This window comes from Pieris rapae, chromosome 14 (genome assembly GCF_905147795.1).
Source record: "Pieris rapae chromosome 14, ilPieRapa1.1, whole genome shotgun sequence".
NCBI classification, from domain to species: Eukaryota; Metazoa; Arthropoda; class Insecta; order Lepidoptera; family Pieridae; genus Pieris; species Pieris rapae.
Genome location: NC_059522.1, coordinates 2,721,896 through 2,743,897, shown reverse-complemented (window position 1 = coordinate 2,743,897; position 22,002 = coordinate 2,721,896). Strand labels below are relative to the sequence as shown.

Below are 22,002 nucleotides of genomic sequence, written 5' to 3'. Positions count from 1 at the left end.
GAAATAAAAAAGCAACAGTTTTGCAGCCTGAAACGACACCAGGTGGTTCAGCGTCCCATATAATATAGTCCTAGAAGATTGAAGTACATACATATTTAAATATAGTCTCTTCCATGTAAAGGAAAGGTAATAAAAAAATGGATGAACTTACAAGGAAAGCAAAAGTGACCACCGAAGGCTTTTGAAACTCTTAACCTTATAGGTACTAAACACTATCTACATGAACTACATTCTATGTTAAGGTTACTTAAAAGTAAATTACTTCCATTACCGTATTGACAGGCATTTACACAGGCCAGGTAGATTATATAACAAAAACGTATTTCCGGAAATCAATACCAAGTTGATGTGTGAAACAAACAAATTAGGGGGAGAGGAAAGTTGCTAGTTCTTGGCCGTTTCTTTGGATTGAGAACTGATAATAAATCGAATTCGGATATATTTAATTTTTTAATGAAAAAAATGATATTTTGGTTTATTACCTAACTAGCCTGTCACCACAAGGAATTGTACGGAACTACGTCAATCATATCATGTACCTAATTGGCACAACCGTCAAAAGCTAATTATTTGATGCAAGTCAAATACTAAAAAAAATATTTGTTAATAGTATTTTTATGTTTACTGAAAATGTATTGCGATTGAAGTATTATCAATTGTGAGCACGTCACTAATCATTTTTGTTACAGAAGACGCAAAACGTAGGGGTAATAAAAAGTTGTGTATAATTGAAATGATATATATAATAAACCAGCGGACCCGACAGACGTTGTTCTGTATGATATGTCAAGCGATCTGGAACGTCGGTACTTTGTACATAATGTATTTAATAAAACACAGTACGAAGTACAGACTGCAGCGCCATCTGCCGGGCTGAATTGTGAATCTACACCATCCAGGGTTCCACCCAAAAAAATAATCCGGTCCAGCCGTTGAATAGGAGTTCAGTGACACACACGTTCAGTAGAAATATACATGTAAGCTATCCTATCATTTAGGTTAGATCAAACTGCACACGGTGTGCAAATTTGATTGAAATCGGTTAAGTAGTTTAGGAGTCCGTAGCGGACAAACAACGCGACGCGTTAAGATTAGTAGTATTTTTTATGACATTTTCCTATCTCAAAAGCCCGATGTATAAGAATATTCTTAATCCAAATAACTAATATACTTTTCGTTCATTAACACTCAAGACAAATAAAAATTTAACAGTATCAAGATCATTTAATCCAATTCAATATGTAAACCTATAGCTATGCAAATATTTTAAACCAACATCAAAAAACCAAAGGTTATCAATTCGACCTGTAATTCTTTGGTATATTCTAGTTGAATTCAATTTATATCTTAAACAATAAAGAAAAAAATTCTTACAAACATCCTTGTTGTTGCCGTAGGAGGATTAGGTTAATAGTACAATAAAACCACCCAAATCATTGTAAATATTTATTTCAAATACTATAAGTGCTTATGGTAACCAATGATACAATAAGACTCTTCAACATAAAATCTATAACTTATAGTCGTTATAATATCACCATATCTGCAATCCAGTTGCCAGCTAAGCCAAGTCTTTCAAAATTCTCAATCTTAAACTAAATACTATCTACATTAATTCTTAATATAAGTAACATGTAGGGTACTCACTTAGAAGTACATAACTCCCTATGTATATAGTATTAGACATAGGCAAAAAGGTGGAACAGAAAAAGGTATTTTCAGTTTTCTGTAACAAGTGTATTTAATTATATTTTAATTGCAATAAATTAAATGTATTGCAATAAGAATAAAATTATGTTAACAATAGTGTCAGGGTGATATCGTCAGACTCGTTCCATATGTCAAAAATATTTTATTGACATACATTTCAATTATCGGGAATAAGACTCAAATATCTATATTGTCTCTGTGTGCCAAAACTGCAGCCTATGAATAACCTTGAGTGCCAGAAGTACTTTTGTGGCCTTTTGATTGTGGAAGGTCTAAAACTATAATATATAATATCTATATTATAAACCATTATCTTTTTTTAAATTTCACTCTACTGTAGTAATTTTTATCTTTTATATTGCTGTCATGTCAGATGTTAAAATGTCATTATTCAAAATCTCAAAAACAACCAGCTAAGCCAGGAAGTTTGTCTAATTTTCCATCTGCCGAAACATATGAATATATAATTGATTATATATAATTTGTTGTTACTAATCTTACAACTCATTAAAGCCATTTTTACTGTAACTGAGTACCCTTCACATAAATCCTAACTGTCTATACACAGAGGCACACAATACTTATTACCTATACAGTCAATAACTTACATATTCTCAAAAGATATTTAAGTTATCGACAACAATAATACAGCTAGGTGTTGATGTTATAAACAACAAAATTTATTGATATTAAAAGTAAGTTTTTTTTAATTTTCCTAAGTAGTCAAGTAATTTATCTAATGTAAAGCAAGTGTTAAGAAATTTATGATGTTATAATGAGCAAGGTGATACAAAATTTTTAACTAGTCTATACTGCAAATAATTTATTCATTCAAAAACCAAAATATTACACAGCACTGCTTAAATTTTTATAACTATTGTCTTAAAGCTTCATTTTATATAGCTTAACTACTTACCCAATATCAAATGAAATTAAACTCAAAGTAGATGAAAAAATGAAGTTAAGCTTATCTAACTGTAGCAAATAGGGATCAAAAAAGTTTTCTCAAATGACAAAAAAATTTCTGACAGTTGAGACATTAATACTTGAAACTATTCGCCTAAGTGATAATAGGCGGCTGTGAGACCTAAACTGACCAGTCATTATACTATTTTACAAAATCTACTAACAATTGATTTTTAGTACAAAATTGCATTTAAATCATCGAAAGTTCAATGACTTCGACAGCTTTAATTAAACATAAATGCATTTAAAAAAATCAATTGTTTAGCCTCTATATATTAATATTCCTATTAAGCGACTAGAACTAAGAAACTAAAAGCAACTTAAAATTAGTCTATTTGGAGTAAACAATAATCATTACTTAAAGTCATAGGCCACTCAAAACCAAATCTGCCGTTGATTCATAAATATATACATATATAAAAATCAAATACAGGTAAGCACTGGTTTTCACCAATTCAAAACAAACATTAGATTAAGTCATTATACAAAGGTATATAAATTATACTATTATAAAGAACTATCAAATTTCCTTATATACTTCCCAATAATCTTTACACTGGTGAAAACCAACGATGTAAGGATAAAATTCAGAGACATTTTTCACTCAAAATCTCTAAAACGGTCTCATACATGAGTTAAAATTTTAAGGTTATGTTGCATCTAGGTGATATATTTTGTTAAAATTCTCCCATGAAACTAGGGATTTAGTTGATAGAATCTTAACACAAACGTGACGTCTTGGCTATGCTAAATTATTCATGTTTCTTGAATATTATCCTATATACTCAAGCCAGACTGAGTTTTTGAAGTTTAGACATAAAAACAAAAAGAAATAAAATATATATCAATGCAACAGCATGCAATAAAATTTATAGTTTTTTAACTAATTTGTAGATTGTGCTTTAAAAATCATGTGCTATGTTGGCACAAAGGTGTTTTAAAATTTTTATTATTTCAATCCAAAAAATACTATTTAGATGTTAGATTAATAATCGTTTTGATACACCATGTATCAGTTTTGATTAGTTTTTTGGAGAAGTGATTTCTGACATCTTAATTCCAAGGGCAAAGATAAATTTGTCAAAAATATTCACACAATTTTTCATATTTACTGTGATAAATATTGGATGTTTCCAGACAGTATGATAATTAAGTGATTAATTAATTTGAAAAGTGCAAAGAAACTGCAATACATTATAAATATGATATTCAAAGAGTTATAATAACTCAGTCAACATGCAAAAATATAACTACAACCTAAGCAAATATTTGCCTGAAATAACCCTACTAAACAGTAATTGGGAATTATGTTTTAGATAAAATGATACAAAATTCAAATGATGGCATTGCGGTAGTTATAAAGAATCTTATATCTGAACCCTAATAAAATAACACTCCTTTTTCCACAATCGTGTATTACCAACTTAAACAGGGTCATACAGGCCTACTGCAACTAAAATGAGCTTAAAATTACCTTAAGGTACCATTTGGTTTCAACAATCATCACAGCACCCAAGTCACTGTAAACGTGGACGACATCTGTGACGTCACATACACATTCAAGTTTTAGGTTACTCTTATCACTTAGAACCAAAATTTCACAAGTCACTAATCACTTAAGCAGCTTCTTGCGTGTCAGCGGCGTCATTGATGACGTCATCGTTTGACGTGGTCTCCGCCACGTCCTCCTCGGATCAGGTGGCCCTCAACTCGACCAGTTTAACGTCCTTAACGTGCAAGTCATGCTTGGATTTGGCTGCGAATTTGATCACAGCCTGTGTTGAGACCAGTGGCACGTGTCGCAGGTCCAATCTGAAACAATTTTGAAATATTACACACCCTCTTAACCGCGGTTTCGAAACATCAAGACTACATATGAGCACAATTACACTTACACCTGAATATTTTTTTTTTGACATGAAGTTTAATATATGTATAGTATATATACCTACTGTATGTAATGGTTAATGTTAAGTAAACCAACACTGAAGATGCCACTAAAATGCTTTGTACAGATGTAATTGGATTTTAAGTTTTCAAATGTTGTTTAGTGTCTAAAATCTTAATATATATATTTCTTGTGTGCGTGTGTATGTGACTGAACTCCTCCTAAACGACTGGACCAATTTTGATGAAATTTTTTGTGTGTGTTCGTGGAGATTCGAGAATGGTTTAGATTCACAATTTTGTCCGCTGGACAATGTTTTTTTTAATTAATTAGTAGTTGTTGATTTTGGAATGTTTTACATTGGATCCGACAGACGGCGCTACCATCGCACTGTCAAATTTTAAATAATATTCGAATTTTAATTTTAGTCTGTCCCGACAGTTAGCGCTGCGATCAAATTAAAAAAAAGTTTTGTTATCATTGTGTTATTGTAGACCATGTGCTGGAATCGTTAGATATTGTCATAACATTTGAATAATAATTTTCATCAAAATGGTCCAGAATGTTTTAGCTTATTAAAAAAAGTTTGAAATTTTCAAATTAAAGACGTATAGACAGGACAACGTCTGTCGGATCCGCTAGTAACTATATATATTTATTCAATCTGTTTTGTTTCTGTACCAAATGTAACAATAAATAAATATGTGCACAATTAACATTCTCTAACATGTGAAACTGGATAGTATACTGGACTATATACAACGTGTCAGGCGCAGTAGTCTGATCACCTATATATAAATTGTTTTAACTATTTATGCTTATATTTTTTATGTTAAGAGTTTAAATTCAGTGCCTTTGCTTTATTTACCTACTTACTATCTGTTAATAAAACTTTAAAATTTCAATTCTAAGAAAAGTAATATGGTAAATAAATACTATAAAAATAAACAATTTTTTTGAATTAAATAATTTGAGTATTTCTAATTAACAACAACTTTGTGTCCCATTTTTAACGGTACACTGTCATCAAACTAAATACGTTAAGTTCTTACCGCTCAAGATTAGGGCATCGAGTAAGATGGTCCAATGCAGCCTCGGTCAACAATCGACATCCAGCCAGAGACAATCGACGAAGGCCGTGATGTGCCAACTGTGCTGCGCCCGCGTCTGTCAAACGTGCGCAGGACGACGCATCGAGTTCTACTAGCTTTGGTAAAGCCTGAAAGATATCATCAAAATATATCATTTATTTTGACTTAAACTAAATTCTAAGAACAATAATAAGCTGTAAAAAGTCAAGTGACGTGTAGCAGTGGGGTATACTGGACTAAACTGGTTTTCAGGCTATATATAGGCACGGCGCGCTGTATGGTCGGGTGCACTTCTTCGACGCTCGCATTAGATATAGGACGTTACTATTGTTGTTGAATTTGTGGTTAATTTCGTGTAATTTAATTTGGTTATTTTTAGTAATTTTATTTGTTAATTTCTTACTCAATTATATATTAGTTGAAATTGAAAATTGCAGCCTGATATTATAAATACAACAGACTACATTACAAGTAAAACTATGTGATAAGTAGATTACATGTATTACATACAATTTTAAAATTCAGAAAAATAAAAGTACTATTTAGTTTATGTTACATTCAATTAGCTAAGTATGCTATTATTTAGCATCAACTACCATTCAGATAGAGGCAATATTAAAGTTAACTTTCATCTTAAAAACAGTAAAAATGTACAAAGAGAAATGTCGTGCGATTTGAGGTTAAGCTAAATTTAGATACTTAATACATAGTTATAATTTCTATCTGCAAAAATATAGTTTATTAATAACGCTCAGCAATTAGAAATTATACTTGTTCGCATAGGCGCAATGCCGGTTCCCTTTTCGCACTTTTTTTTCTAGAACAGGGGCAGCAAACGGGCAGGAGGCTCACCTGATGTTAAGTGATACCGCCACTACACTCTCAATGCCAGAGGGCTCGCGAGTGCGTTGCCGGCCTTTTAATTGGTACGCTCTTTACAATTTTCTTTTGTTTCTTTACCTGAACAACATATCGCATAGCAACATCAGTGATATCAGTTCCCGGGAGCCGCAAGACGGCAAGTGCTGCTAAACGAGACGGCTCAGTCCCCGAACGGGCACCACCACCTGGGCGCGAGTTCTCCGGTGGGGCTAAAATACCCCGGAGTTTCGCGTCGTCCAGGCAACGAGCGAAAGACAGATCCAGTGATGTTAATGGTGGACACGAGCTTGATCGAAGCGCCAGGGCTGCCTCGGCAGGAGAACCAGCAAGAGATAATGATCGAAGGGCTGGAAGCCTTGCCAATAACCTGGAATTATTTAAATATTGTATGTTTTTGTGAACAAGTGGTACTAACTTCACAGAGATCAGAATATCCGTGGCCAAAGGTCTGAATATAATAATTGCAATTTCATTACTTTACAGAACAAATACATAAATACTTTAAAAAAAATCTTAAATACACTATTATAAATTGAAACAGTCAATATATTAATAAGTCAAAAATGTATTTATCATTGTCTGATCTATGACCACAGATATAATTTATAACTAACAATGCTAGTATTAGGTGCTAAGATGTTTCCTCTGCCGAACTAATTAAAACTATTTATGGTATAAAAGCCTGTGTAAAAATGACAATAGAAAATATTGTTTTTAAAATGTATCTAGCACATTAAGTAATTTAATTTTTTTACCTCATCTGATTCACTTGGAAATAACATTGTTCTAAAAATGGAATTTAACCGTTCCATACTAAAAAATTAAACTTAAATTATTATACTTATTGTATATTTACTAAGCTCGCCATGCAAAACATTTAAATTAAAACAAAAATTTGTTAAACTTACCAGGCAAGTTGTCGTCGTGCCAAATGACACCACTCAAGGCCTAAAGATAAGGGCTGTCGTCGGGCAATGCCTGCTAACTGAGCGGCCGATACACGCACTTGTACGAACGACATGCTGCGCCATAGACACGGGTCCATCTGAAATATCCATCCGTCCTTATCACTCTCTAGTAAATTTGCTCAGATATAAAGTATAGAGAGAGAGAAATATAGTTTTTTATCTCGATAAAACTTCATAAGCGCAGCATAAGATAAATGAAGCAGCTAAAACCAATAACTGAACTCTATTTATGTGTGTGTTTTTGTTTGCAATTCCCACATAGTGTTTTAGTAATTTATTGAGACACCATTAGTTGCCTTCCTCGCTTATTAGTTTCAAATAATGTACTTTTAGGATCCGAAATGACAGAAATAAAAAAAAAAATGAGCACATTTTCATTGCTACAACTAAATCCTTTAAGTTAAATTTTTCCTTAATCCATCTCTTTTCATGCACACTATTGCTTAGATTTCTTTTTTTTTTTTAATCTTTCACACACATACACAAGTATACATTATAATTTATTCATATATTTATTATTTTTACAGTACCCTCTTTTTTTGAATCAAATTTTTTTGAATACGACTTGTTAATACTTTGTAAATTTAAAGAAGAGCGAAGCTTCCCTGTCACAGGTAACTGACTTAGGGAGGCTTCAGTCTGAATCATATTGTACATATTGCTAAACAAATAAAGTATTATGTTTGTTTTTTTTTTGTTTGTTTGTTTACTTACGGAATATTCTGCCCAAGACTTGCATACAAGCGCACAAGTGGCTAACTCATGCGGGGTGAGTTTTGCAAAGACACTCAACATCGCGTCTCGATCCAGCCAAGGAGTGCCAGCCATATTTGATCCGGACGTCGGAGCTGGGCGAACCGGATATAATGGTTTTTTTAGATTCTGGAATAGAGATGTACACAATTTCATATAAAATATGCCATAAATAAAAACAGAAATCAAATGAAAGTAACAAAGCGTCAATTAATTTTTAATGGTTATAGTTTAACCTCCATATTAAAAATATCAATCTAATTGCATATTTCAAATATTTTCCTATAGATATCCCCATACCCCATGCATTACCTTAGCCGAGTGGTGAGTAAGCTGCAAAGCCAAATGCGCCCTCAAAGCCTGTTTCTTCGGTGCCTCATCTTCATCACTGGCTCGTCGCCTCTTGCTGTTTGGCTCCCAGTCCTCACCCCTATCAGCACTATCGCCTGCTTCTTTGACTTCATCGTCTTGTTTCACGTCTTAAAAAAATATTAATTTTAATATATTTGAAATTAAACAACTGACAACTCTAAAAAGGAAAATTACTAGTTTTGCTGTTAATGAATTTAGAACTATAGGCCTATATCAGTCATATGTATTAGTTTTTCATTGAATATATTTACTAATAAAATCACTATTACAACTTATTAAAACAAATACTTTTAATTAATTAATACATTTATTAAACAATACGGAGTAAACCAAAAAGGCTTCATCTTACTTTCGGCTTACATCCACAAATCAAAATAAACTTACTAAATTTATCTTATTACATAATATAATAATAAGATAAAAAGGAGAAAATAATATCTTATGCCCTTTTGCAGTTAGCGTTTATTTAAGAAGCAGCTTATTTTCCCAAAAATAATACATTTTTTATTCAATATTGTGTCTCATATTAATATTAATTTCTATAAAATTCAGTTGAGGTACGAACCCATTTCAGTTTTAACTGGCGTATCACCCTTATTCTCAGCATCAGAAGTGGCTTCAGTCTTCACCGACATTGATGATGGAGGAGGTAATTTATTCTGAAAAGTTTTGTTAAATAATTACAAAACTTATATAAATTTATACAAAGAATATCAATAATAATCCGAGCTTTCTACTAAGGAAATATAAAATATCGATAAGTAATTAATATTCATATCATATAAAACTCTAGTAAAAATATGTCTCATATCATACAATATTTGTAGCATAGTTCAGTTAAAATATCTAGGAATTTCACTTGAACAATTTGCTTGTTTCATCACTAAAAACTATGACTAACTTATAATAATAATGATGTTTGCATAACTGAATTCTCGTACATTGTAGTTGTGTTTATTGAATTGTGTTAAGGTGGCTTGATTATACGCTAACGGACTTAATATATTATTCTTAAATTTAAAAAAAATCTTCTAATTGTCAACTATTCTCGAATACAATTGTACACAAAAAAGTTCATCAATACCGGTCCAGTCGTTTAGGAGTTTAATGACAAACACACACACAGAAGATTAATTAATTAAGTAGTTTGAGTACTCACTTGTAAATTCTGACTGAGTTGGCTGGCGTCAGAGCTAACACTCATACGACGAAGATCGGAAGACTTCTGACGGGCACGGAAATGGCGCGGCTGAAATTATTATTTAAATAATTAACACAGGCATAAAAAGGCTATTAAAAAAGAAAAGTTAACACAGGCAGGTTTACCTTTGAGCCCGCAAATCTATATATAGTTAGTGTGAATATCAACTAGTTTTTTATGTAAAGCGTATATTCATACAAACCTTGTAGTCATGGTTAAGTCCCATAGTAGTACAAGTGGGACACTCCCAGGAGTTAGGCAAGTCTTCATTTAACTGACCTCCAGCTGGTACACAGGTTTCATGTACTATGCTGTAGCATACTGAGCATTCACGAAGTAATGATGGACCGTTGCGACCTGCAAAATAATATTTTTTACTACCTCATTAACATTAAACATAATTATTCAATATTACTATTCATTCAAACTCGACGACAAATATATTTTCTCAAATCAGAACAAGTAACAACTTTACTCTGTAGGCGAGCATATGCATGCTTCATTCAAATAAAATTTATTTATTTATTTACCAGAGTTCCCTTTAGCCTGTGGTGCAACCGGAGTTTGCATCCATCCATCCAAATGACAAACTGCACAAGATGCTGTGACAGGCAACATTGGCTGGAAACCAAAAGTTAGGTATATCAATTTGTATGTGTAGGGTTAAACCGTAACATTTAATAAAAAGTCAAGTTAAAAAACAACCGATAGTACAATATTGGAATTCTTAATTCCAAGATTTGTTAATGAGCTACCGGAGTTTTTAAGGAACACTTATCCTAGTGGGATATAATTCAGCCACTCCATTGCCAGACAAGTGTGATTTTGTTTCATTATTCACTTCTCACAATTTGTGATCATTCGCTTGTAACAAGTTAGAATTATTAATTGCTAATAAGTACGTATATTTTATGTTTTAAAAATAATTTTATATGTACCTGTAAGCACTGCCTCATAACACAAGTCTGTTTAGCCCGTCCCATCCCTCCAAATTTGACCATATCATGACAGAACACACATTCTCCGCAGTCTGTACGCTGACAGGCTTCACATTTCTTACATCTGAAAAGGGTTTAAATGTTTGTGTTATAAAGTATAAGTAGGATTTTAATATATTTATAAGCAAAATGAGGTTTTGTTGTTTATGAAGATGATAAAAATTTATCAAATTCACCATATTAAGTTTGCTGGTTAATGTCAAAAATATAAAATGTAGTACAAGTTATGTAATGTATGGAGAATTAAAAAAAATACCATACCTGGTTCTGCGTCGCCTAGGTGCGTTATTGGCATGTTCGGGACGTGGTCTAGCGGGACCACCGCGATGCCCACCACGCCCTCTACCGCCACCCCATTGGCGGATCCTTTCACCGCCAGCGTCATCTGGGCCTATATAAAAAAATATTTAAACATGTCAGTATGCAAAATATATACTACATAATAGAAATCAATATTAAACTGCCCTAAGTCAAAGCCATTATTATAAATAGTAGAGATTCTGAGTAAATTAATTACGAAAAATGAGTGCTATTGAGAGTAATCTGCATAAAACGACTTTAAAAAAGCGTTATTGAGTAGAATATTAATTTATTAAAAATCTATAATTAAAAACATTAGTCAGTCTAATCTTAATACCGACTTGGAGTTAATTTCGTCGGATTGTTTTTGATCTAAATATAATGTGGTTTTGTGTAATTTAATAATCCTAATTAACACGTAAAATCTTCATACTGTCTACGTGATTATGGACATGGTACGTCATAGTGACAGGTGCGACGCCATCTTGTCTAGAAATGCGTTTTGGCGGGTTGTTGAAATTGTGAATGTTTAATTTGAATTTTTAGAGCTTAATAGAATTTTCAATTACAATTTTTATAGGCTCTTTAGTCGCTTATATTTTTTTTTAATTTCTTGTAAAAAAGTACTACACTAAGCCTTTGATAAAAAGAATTTATAAAAAATATTTTTTTAGATAAAAAGGTTGCAAAGGTTGGTTTTAACTTAAATGTAATGGCAGATATGTAGTTACTAACTAACCTTTCAATATGGGCTGTCCAGTAATCGCAAGTTGTTGTTTATCATGACGATGTTGTTCCACCAAGGTACGCACATCCCGAACTAATGCTATGGGATCGCTGAGTAATTCGGGGACTGATTTACGTGCTGCAGGCAATTGATGCAGATACAGCACTATTTCCTGTAATAAAAATATTATTATGCATTTTTACTGGTTTACTAGACAATAAGACTAAACTAGAACTTCAATATACATAATTTGGATAATGATAAAATATGCTTATCGAGTATCGTAATTTAAAAAAAGCTATATGCTATGATATCAATAAACATAACCAAGATATAAAGATCCATAAAATCCATTTCCCTAGTTAGGTGTATATGCAACATTTTAACTAAAATCTACATTTCTTTATCATATTATTCATCATTACATTAAAATAATATCGAGCGATAAAATCTTTTCTACCTAATTTCTAAATGAAAAATACAAGTATTTAAAATATACATTTTAATATAGGTTTTATTTCAAGCTCATTAATTCTATTTTACCTTCAATCCGTGCAGCTCATTTTGAGTAAGATGTATATGATCCTTAGGAGCCGTTGGAGGTGGGTTTTGACCCTCAGGAGCAAGATGAGACCGACCGAGTAACGCACACACATAGCGATCTAACACATACCACAGCATTTCCGTAAAGAATGGATAACGGAACTTTTGTGGCACCTGGAAAAATATATTACATGTGTAAAGAAATTGTATTTCTCTATATATTTTCGTATTCTGTGGCAGTTGAAAATGACGCAGGACATTTAATTAATTTGAAACAGAATATTAGCAGTTCATTAACTTACATGTATAGATAGTAAATAAATAAGGGAATATTGTTTAATAAGCTAAAAATGTAATATTAACACTAACTATTACCTAAAAACTTGTAATTTGCATTGTTACAAAAATATTTACATATTTGATAAATTTCTTTGAATTAAATACATTCTTCTCGCGTAGAATTATATATAAACGACAATAGTAATTGTAGTAATTTTAGTTATTTTTTCCAAGAACACAAACACACAACATGTGTAATTGTTTTAGATGGCTCGCATTTTACTATAAACAAAAGGGATAATTAGTCTACAGGACCTATATTTTGCATTATACAATCTTACCTTGGTAACATCTTCAACTTGGGCGATCTTAAGTTGTTTTTCAATACCAAACTGATGGAGGAAGTTACCCCCAAAGACCAGAGAGTCGCTTGGCGTATATACAGCGTGTATCCAACCAGTTGGTATGAAGAATGTATGTCCCGCTTGAAGCTACAATAATAAGATATACAGATTGTAAAAATCCTACATGTAAAAACAAATATCTGAAAATATACATTAAATGCTTCTAATTTTACATTTACTGCCAGTTCTCAAATTTTAACGGAAGAAAAGAACTGGTAAACTCTCCGTCACTCTTTTTAATCGCCAAGTTTTTTTCTTACACAATCTTCATAAGAAGCTTCAACCATTACACCATGTTCCATATGACATCTTGAGTAATAAAGAATAATAAAATAAATTAAAAACAAAGATTTGTCCTCTATCATGAGGCATGGTGAAATAGGAGCGCGCACTTACATTCTCGTAGGAACAACACGCATATAAAACTCTTTAACTTTTATCGTCGAAACCACTAACTTCAAGTACGACTCAGTTACACCAATTGTTTTTGATAAGTAACATCAGTTTATATTAATCCAAATATACTATTGCTTTGTGGAGAAATAGATCCAGTATCCCTGATACTGATGTCAAGTTGTTCAATACATGGACTAAAAACAAAGACACCATCTCATTGGTTTTTACTTACATGAACCCGTATACACTTTTCAACTGTGTCACCGAAGAAGACATCAGATTGTTTTCCAGACAACACCCACTTCTCATACAATTGAAGGTTACGCTCTGTCGGTGGAATTAGCCAGAATACTTTTGCCCCTGTAACAAAAAAATATTTAATTATCATTTGTATTCAGAAGGCAAACATATCTCAGGTCACAAGCTCGTCTTGAGCACAAATGTGTCAAACTTCATACAGAAAAAACTGTATGACAGCATCTGTACCTAGATTTAGATTTGATTGAAATTCTATTTTAATCTTAATATATATATTTCTTGTGTGCGTGTGTATGTGACTGAACTCCTCCTAAACGACTGGACCAATTTTGATGAAATTTTTTGTGTGTGTTCGTGGAGATTCGAGAATGGTTTAGATTCACAATTTTGTCCGCTGGACAATGTTTTTTTTAATTAATTAGTAGTTGTTGATTTTGGAATGTTTTACATTGGATCCGACAGACGGCGCTACCATCGCACTGTCAAATTTTAAATAATATTCGAATTTTAATTTTAGTCTGTCCCGACAGTTAGCGCTGCGATCAAATTAAAAAAAAGTTTTGTTATCCTTGTGTTATTGTAGACCATGTGCTGGATCGTTAGATATTGTCATCACATTTGAATAATAATTTTCATCAAAATGGTCCAGAATGTTTTAGCTTATTAAAAAAAGTTTGAAATTTTCAAATTAAAGACGCATAGACAGGACAACGTCTGTCGGATCCGCTAGTATTTATATATATTGTTTATATTTTGTAAAGTAATAAAAATACTAACCTCGCAGTATATGATACCAGACAGATGTTCCACCAAAGTCAATGTGGAAGTCTGTGTAACAGCCCTTCACAGACATCAGACAGTACTTTTGAACTTTGGGATACATCATGTCGTCCAGGGCGTTAGTTGACTCCGTCTGAAATTATTTATTTTAAATTTAAACTGTTTATTGTTATAATAGTCCTCAGTTTTTTCTTCATTCATAAATACTAACCCCCCCCCCCCCCCCCATCACAAATAAATAAACGGGCAGAGGAATTAACTGTTGATGATCGGAGAACAATTTCAGAAAGCTCGCGAGTGCGTTGGCCCTTTAAGAAATTGTAAACTCTTCTTGAATTACTCGAATTATTTAGGAAATACCTCGACTCCTAGATGATATTCCTTCGATGTTGAGGTAAAATCTAGTGAAGATATAATTTGTAACCATTTTAGAACATTTATTTTTGATACTCCACTTCCATTAATCGTAGCGAAATATACTATGTAATTGAAAATGCTATGTTATATTTATGCTTGGTATAATTTTTTTTTAAACCGTCGCAGTAGTTTCTGCCTTCACCTATCACAGACAAAAATAATTCCTGTCTATAATAAAGTGCACTACATAATACTGTATAGACGATTTGGATGACTACGGCAGCTCATAGACAACATCTAATGGATGATTAACCGGTCATTGTGAAGGTGGTATTGTAAATAACTTCGAGAAGAAAAATAGAATCACTTATAAGCGAAGAGTGTATAATGTTGTTATGATTTTCTCGAGTACTGCGCATTTAAAAACAACGATATTTATTGCGTTATTAACATAAATTTATATTTCAAGGTCTTTTCAGGAATCGTGGTCTGTGTGAGTTTTGTCTCCATTTAATCGAACTGTGAATTGGAAGACAAGATAGTTAAGTTTCGGCTGGGACCAAATGCAAATGATTTATGCAATTCCTTATAACAAACAGTCACCGGATAACGAAAATTTGATAACAAAAGTAATAATTTGTAACATAATATATGGATATATAGTATGTTTAAAACATGTATTACTCAGAGTTCCCGAATTCGATTCCCATAAAATCAGTAGTAGTTTTATGTAGCCAATGGCCGTGCCACGTTCAGACCTTTCAAACCTAAATCTATTTTCATAAACTGTCAAATATTTATTTCTATTTATATACATTTAATTGTAAATAAGTATTCCAACTCTAATATAATAAAAACAAGTAATTTCCCATTCTTATGTTATCTAAAATCTAAATAAAGGTTTAATTATTTTATATTGAAAAAAAATTTTTTTAACAATGCACAAAAAATCAAAAGCTGAGATTTTCCATTACATTTTAATACGTCAAAAATCAATCCCAGAATTCCTGAGAAAACCAATCACAGGTATATATAGACTGCAAGGATACATCTATCTAAACTTTGGAATTAATTATTTTTCATGTCTGTAACAGGTTAGGTTTTTTCTTACACCAATTAAATAATCAAAAACGACTCAAAGGATGGCCAATGACCCATAACCTACCTGTTGGTCCTTCAAATGTCTCGGCCATACAGTCTCGACCCAGTCAATAAGACGTACGATACGGGGAGCCTGTACATAGTTCTCGAGACGCGTGTGAGAAAACTCTAGGGAAATCACATTCAAAAGACGCTCTTTGTTTGGGTCGTCATAGTAGCGTTGCCAGTCCTGAAATATAAAGCACAATATAGCCATTTATAAGGATGGATAAAACATTACTATGTACATAAAATGGTGAATAAATCGTCTGATATTAAAGTTGTTTACTGCAATATTGCATTTATATTCGGAATATGCTTAGCGCATGAGGTATGCCTAACCGAGAACTACACTTCCAGAATATGTTAAATTGTTATATGATATTATTCAAGATGCGAGATTCGAAATGTCTCTGAATATTTGCCTGTGTCTGTGCCAACTATGATCACCATAGGCCTTAGATATTTATGGCAAGTTTAACATACTACCCATAATTATTTAATTTCTATAGCAGGCGATTTTATTCTAGGGAGAGTTGGGTTGTCTATGATTTGCCTAATCAGTGTCAACAATTATTACCACAGATCTTAAACACAGACATTATTGGCACGTGTCAGATGCTAACCATAATCATTTAACCATTATAATATATATATTAGCCTAAGATTTAATAGTTATTAGTTGCGATAGTGTCAGACCTGCCAAAACATTTGTTTTAGCGCAGATAAGTATCATGGCACAGACTACTACAGGGTTAATAATATGTCAAGGTAAATTTCCATAGATTAACTTTTAAGAGTATGACCTAATTTAACAATTTCCTTTAAAAAAATGTATTTGAATAGATCTTTTTCCAAACATTGTTTATCAAATGCAAACCTTACCTATAATAAGTCCATCAAAGTTGGTACATCATAACGGATGAAACGTTGGTTCATAAACAAAAACCAAACATATATTTCTACTATGAAAACTATGTACTAAGCAAGTACGTACGCAGTACATACCTGTACTGCGTCAATAACTTTAAACATTTAAATATATTTCCCGTACATATGTTTAGGGAAATCTTTTAGACCGTTTGATGACTTAACATAATATATGGACACGTAAGTGTTGCAATACTAACAACCTATTATATGTCATAAGCTTTAGTTTCCTTAAGTACATATTTATCAGTGAATTAAGATTTACTAAACTAGAAAAATACAATATGTTATAGCAATTACCTCTCTTATGAGCAAAATTTTCATGTTTGAATAGACATGACATGTTTTACCAAATTATAGAGTCCCTAGTAAGTCGACCTGTAACCATGCCTGCCTAAATGCGAAACGTCGGGACACTATCATGATTTACTTATTAAAACGGTTTTTACTTATGTTATAGGTGTTTAGCAACAATAAGCCGTGTTGGCTTAGTGGCTTTAGCGTGCGACTCTGGACTGGACTGTGCACTTATGGACTTATTTTCCATGTGCGCATTTAACATTAGCTTGAACGGTGAACTTGCCTTAGACCCAAAAAGTCAAGGGCGTGCATCAGGAACAGAATATTGATCACCTACTTGCCTATTATTAACAAATGATCATGAAACACATACAAAAATCTGAGGCCTAGACCTAAAAAGGTAGTAGCGCCATTGATTTATTTATTTCATGTGCGACAAATAAATTTTAAATAAACTACTGCTGCTCAAACTACCAGTTCCTAAATGCAATAACCCGATTTGTAAGCAAGGTCGTAAGTTTTTTTCTTATTTGTCAAGCAAAGGGTGTAAAACAAAACATGAAACCATACCATAGTGTTATTTTAATTAATCAACGGCATATTTAAAAATATTAAATAAAACAGGACAAAGATTGATAAACTGCGTTAGAAAATATCTTATCTATTATGAATAAGTTTTGTAAAAGAAAACAAAGAGAAAAAAATATTAAAATTAACAAATGGCCGTTCTTTGGGCACCTATTCGAATTATCTGTGTACTCTTATTGCATATGTCCGTATTGTCTTCTATTTGCTTATGGAAGCTATAAATAAATAAACCAATTTTGACTTTTTAAATATGGACAATTGCGTCGTTTACCTTCATAGTCATTTCGATGTTCTTCTGTGTATTTACATCCATAACGTCGAGAAGGCGTCGCGATCCAACGCACATGCGCACATCGTTCACTGTAAAATTGCTGGTCGGCACTCTGCGAACAGACACCAAAGTGAGACCACGTCGCCTCCCGCTCAAACTTTGTTAGGCACGAACAAAGGTATTAAAAACGGCAACGAATGCATAAAAGGCCTAAACAATTAGGCTAAGATACAAAATTATGCTTTCATCTTCAAATGAATTTGTATAGATCAATGGAAATGATTCAAAAGAGTTCTTATATTATTGAGGAAAATTTCGGCTGATGCATTTAATACAGCACTGCAGATATTTTAAGTAGAATATTTCGGAGTGTATGTATTTATTTTCTTTTTATATTAAGATATACATATGGACTGAAGAAGGTATTATTTGTGTACCGATTATAATGTTCTATATACAAAAATGATTCTTTCTAAATACGTTCGCTCGCATAGTTTTACAGTCACCTCATCTTTTTAAAATAAAATAATCCAATGTAAATGCTTATACAGGTGTATGTTATGCATAGTTGAAATATTGATCGTTGCTTGACGAATTGTCGACGTAGGGCACGGAACTGTCGTGCAATAACAAAGTGCGCTAAAAGTCATATTATTGCTTTGTTTTCAATGTAAATGAACTTAATACGATATTTTCAACGACACAAGCTAATTTCTCTATTATTTCGTAATTTATTAACGATATCAATTTAAATAATTCTAACGTATTATCGTCAGCTTGAAAATGCTTCTAGTTCTAGCAATGTTGTATATGTATCTTGCTTGAAAGAAATTGCTTACATACGAATAGATTTTAAATCAAATTTAAATCTATTTTAAAAGAGAGATGTGCCTTTTTAATATTTGTTTAGTGTTTTATGAAAGCAATTTGTTTAAAGTATCTCTACTTTATTAATAGCGCTAAGACAGACTCCCGAACGTCAAAAATATATTCGTTTTTGACATACGGGAGTCATACTTCTCAACCTGAATGTCGCACTAATGGTGCCAAAGGGACTGAAAAACTACTACCTACACACCTCTTAACGTGCACAATACAAGCCCTGCTGTTAGCTTTTCAGTGCAAAGTTCAAAGCGTGGGTGTTTGAGTGGGAGTAAGATGTAATAGGCACAAAGGTTTGCTAATAATAAATAGGTACACTGGGTATGTTATAATTTAGTATGAATAGTGAATGTTCCTCCATCTACAAATGCAATGCATGCAGTTATGTATACCAAAAAATTTTTTTAACCGATATGGATAACTTCAGATTTTTGGGCTGATATTACTGTAAATTCGAGGTGTTTGTTGCTGTAGGGATCTAGGTTAGGTTCTGGGAAGGACCCTTTAAATCCGCTCGAAAAAAAATGGTATAAATTTCATTGAGATTTTAAGTGTATTTATTAGTTATGAAAATGATCGAGTTTTTCAATGTAAAAGAATATTTGTCAAATGGCCTAATCTTTATCCAAAGCTTAGCTTTGGTGTATACCGCCCATTTCCTGAAGGTGATTGATTTGTATATTTATGCAAGAAAGTTTAAATAACACTTTGGTAAGAGAACCCGCGTAATGACAAAATATTAGGGATGTTATGACGTCATCTCATTTTTTAATCAATCTATAACCCTAAGCCGCTTTAGCAGTTAAAGTGTAACACACCTCCGCATTAATGATGCTATTTAAGAGGAAATATCCTCAGTACCATATTATAGTCTTAATGCAGAAAAATATGACGTTATGTAATGTGTTTAGCTCAATGAATCAGTAATTTTGTAGCTTTAGATTGTCTTACAGAGTATGAGACATATTATGCCTCATGGATATCCTATAACCCAATTTCTGTGTCTCTATCAACCCAAAACAATATAGTTTAGGGAATGGAACTCCGAACCACTAGGTTTCACTTTACAAAATAAACCACAGAAGTGAAAGAGTATTTAGAAATTATACTAAGATCTTAGAGTCATTGTGAAGGTATTCATAGTTTTATAACAATAGTAGACTACATTGGATAATTATGAATTAAGAACACACATTTTAATAAACATAGACAACAAAAGAACATGTAACCTAATTTGAGCATCAAATAATAAACAATTGAAGCCATTTGAATCGCTGACATTAAATGTTAGTCTACCACTAGTTCAATATACACAAAAGGAGAAATGAAAGATGTTCAAAAATCAAAATCACATGTCGCTGATACTTGTGATATCTACATTTTATACTTGGATATCATTAAGTATTGATAAAAAAGTTTAAATAAATTGGAAATCTAATCTATTATTATAGACTACAATAATACATACCTTAGGCCTAATCCTGCTTTATCTTTGAACAGAAGCGGAGTTGTGAATCCATGCTTTTGGAGATATGTTATGGTTAGATCAGAGCCCTGCATATCCAAAACATCCCCGGAATGTTCAAATCTTGAACTATCCAGCTTATCAGCCAGGGAGAATCCCCGGCCACCCTCAGCTTCATCATCACCAAGGGCCCACTCATCAGAATAAAGTTTTCGCTGCTTGCGTTCACGCTATATAAAAAGATATCCAATTAAGTTATTGTGTATATACTTAATAAATATTCTACTTAGTAATTAGTTTAACTATTGAAAGTACTGTAAGCTAGACGAGACAAAAATGTCGCCTATTTAAATGTAAAAAGTTTCTAGCACGAATGTGCTTGCTTACAAATAAAATTTGAAGAGTAAGCATTCATATGGATCGTTATTAACGTCCACTCAAGGTCAAGTAGAGCAAGTGTAATGCAAATAGAAATAAATGGGAAAGGATAGTTTAGCGATCTCTTTTTCGTACATAGCGCTTCGACAACGTAAATAACAAAGAGTTTATTCATGCGGTAAAACGAGTTTTCAATAAAATTGTGATCAGTAATCGGCAAATAATTGTAACAATGTTTTTGCCAAGTCTTGTGTCCGACATGTAATTGTGCGAAAGATCATACAGTCTTAAACTAGATTACGAGGCGAGTCGCAGGTTTACTTCGTACTTTCATAGTTCGGACTCGACGTGTGGTCGACGTACGACGTACGGCGCACGCCCCAGGCCGCCTGCTAAAAGCGAGGAAACGCCTTCGTCCCTACCAGATGCCTGCTCAGTTTGCTGAAATGAGGACGTCGATGCCGCTCACAGCACATCGCTCATTGTCATATTATTCACAATGCCGCGATCTCCGAAACTATTATAGATTTTGACACCCATCCGCATGCGCGAATGCATACGGCCGCCGCGTTTTGAACTCGTAACGTGATCGCAATAACTCCTTCGGTTGATCAGACCCGAAATTAATGATTTCTAAATAAATTCCCTTTGCAACATTTTATTAATCACTCTCATGACTTACATAAATCGATACACAATGCAGCGATGCACCATTTCGTGTTTACGTGATCCCAGATAAAGCCACCATGGCGTCACCCGGGACTAAATACGTAAAAACTAACAATAAAAACTTACCAGCTGCCGTGGAACTTGCTTTTTATTATTCGGCAGTGTTTCCGACATGTTTATATAAGCCAGAAACACTGCACCACAAAATGAACACTATTTTACGTAAATATTTTACACGGAGCACGACAAAAAGCAACGCAATCCACCATTTGCCACACACGTCACTGCTGGCAACAACGAAAAAACTGATCATTCCGGCTACGTTCTGTAGGTTGGCACTTCTTGTAGCATGCGATTGGTTTATTTCGACCGAAAGATAAGCAGCGGGAAACTCAAAAGATAAATATATACTTGGTTAATTTTCCGACGTGATGTGAGTTATTTTTAGGTATAAAACTGTTGTACACAACTTGATTATTTTTATTATGAGTAGATTATCTAAATAA

General features: G+C 32.8%; 1 protein-coding gene across 1 annotated transcript; it reads right to left on the bottom strand.

Annotated features, from left to right (window-relative positions):
- Positions 1-1,433: 1,433 nt before the first annotated feature.
- Positions 1,434-21,780, bottom strand: LOC111002362 (jmjC domain-containing histone demethylation protein 1). Its single transcript, XM_022272550.2, has 21 exons — positions 21,623-21,780; positions 20,453-20,679; positions 18,103-18,214; positions 16,039-16,203; positions 14,514-14,649; positions 13,711-13,838; positions 13,020-13,169; positions 12,400-12,573; positions 11,869-12,028; positions 11,091-11,220; positions 10,770-10,893; positions 10,362-10,452; positions 10,034-10,188; positions 9,790-9,879; positions 9,196-9,289; positions 8,571-8,737; positions 8,220-8,387; positions 7,446-7,582; positions 6,616-6,904; positions 5,617-5,783; positions 1,434-4,488 (listed from the first exon to the last, which is right to left on the bottom strand). Exons 1-21 carry the CDS (start codon positions 21,668-21,670, stop codon positions 4,371-4,373), a joined length of 3,030 nt encoding a protein of 1,009 aa, XP_022128242.1. The 5' UTR covers positions 21,671-21,780; the 3' UTR covers positions 1,434-4,370.
- Positions 21,781-22,002: the final 222 nt, after the last annotated feature.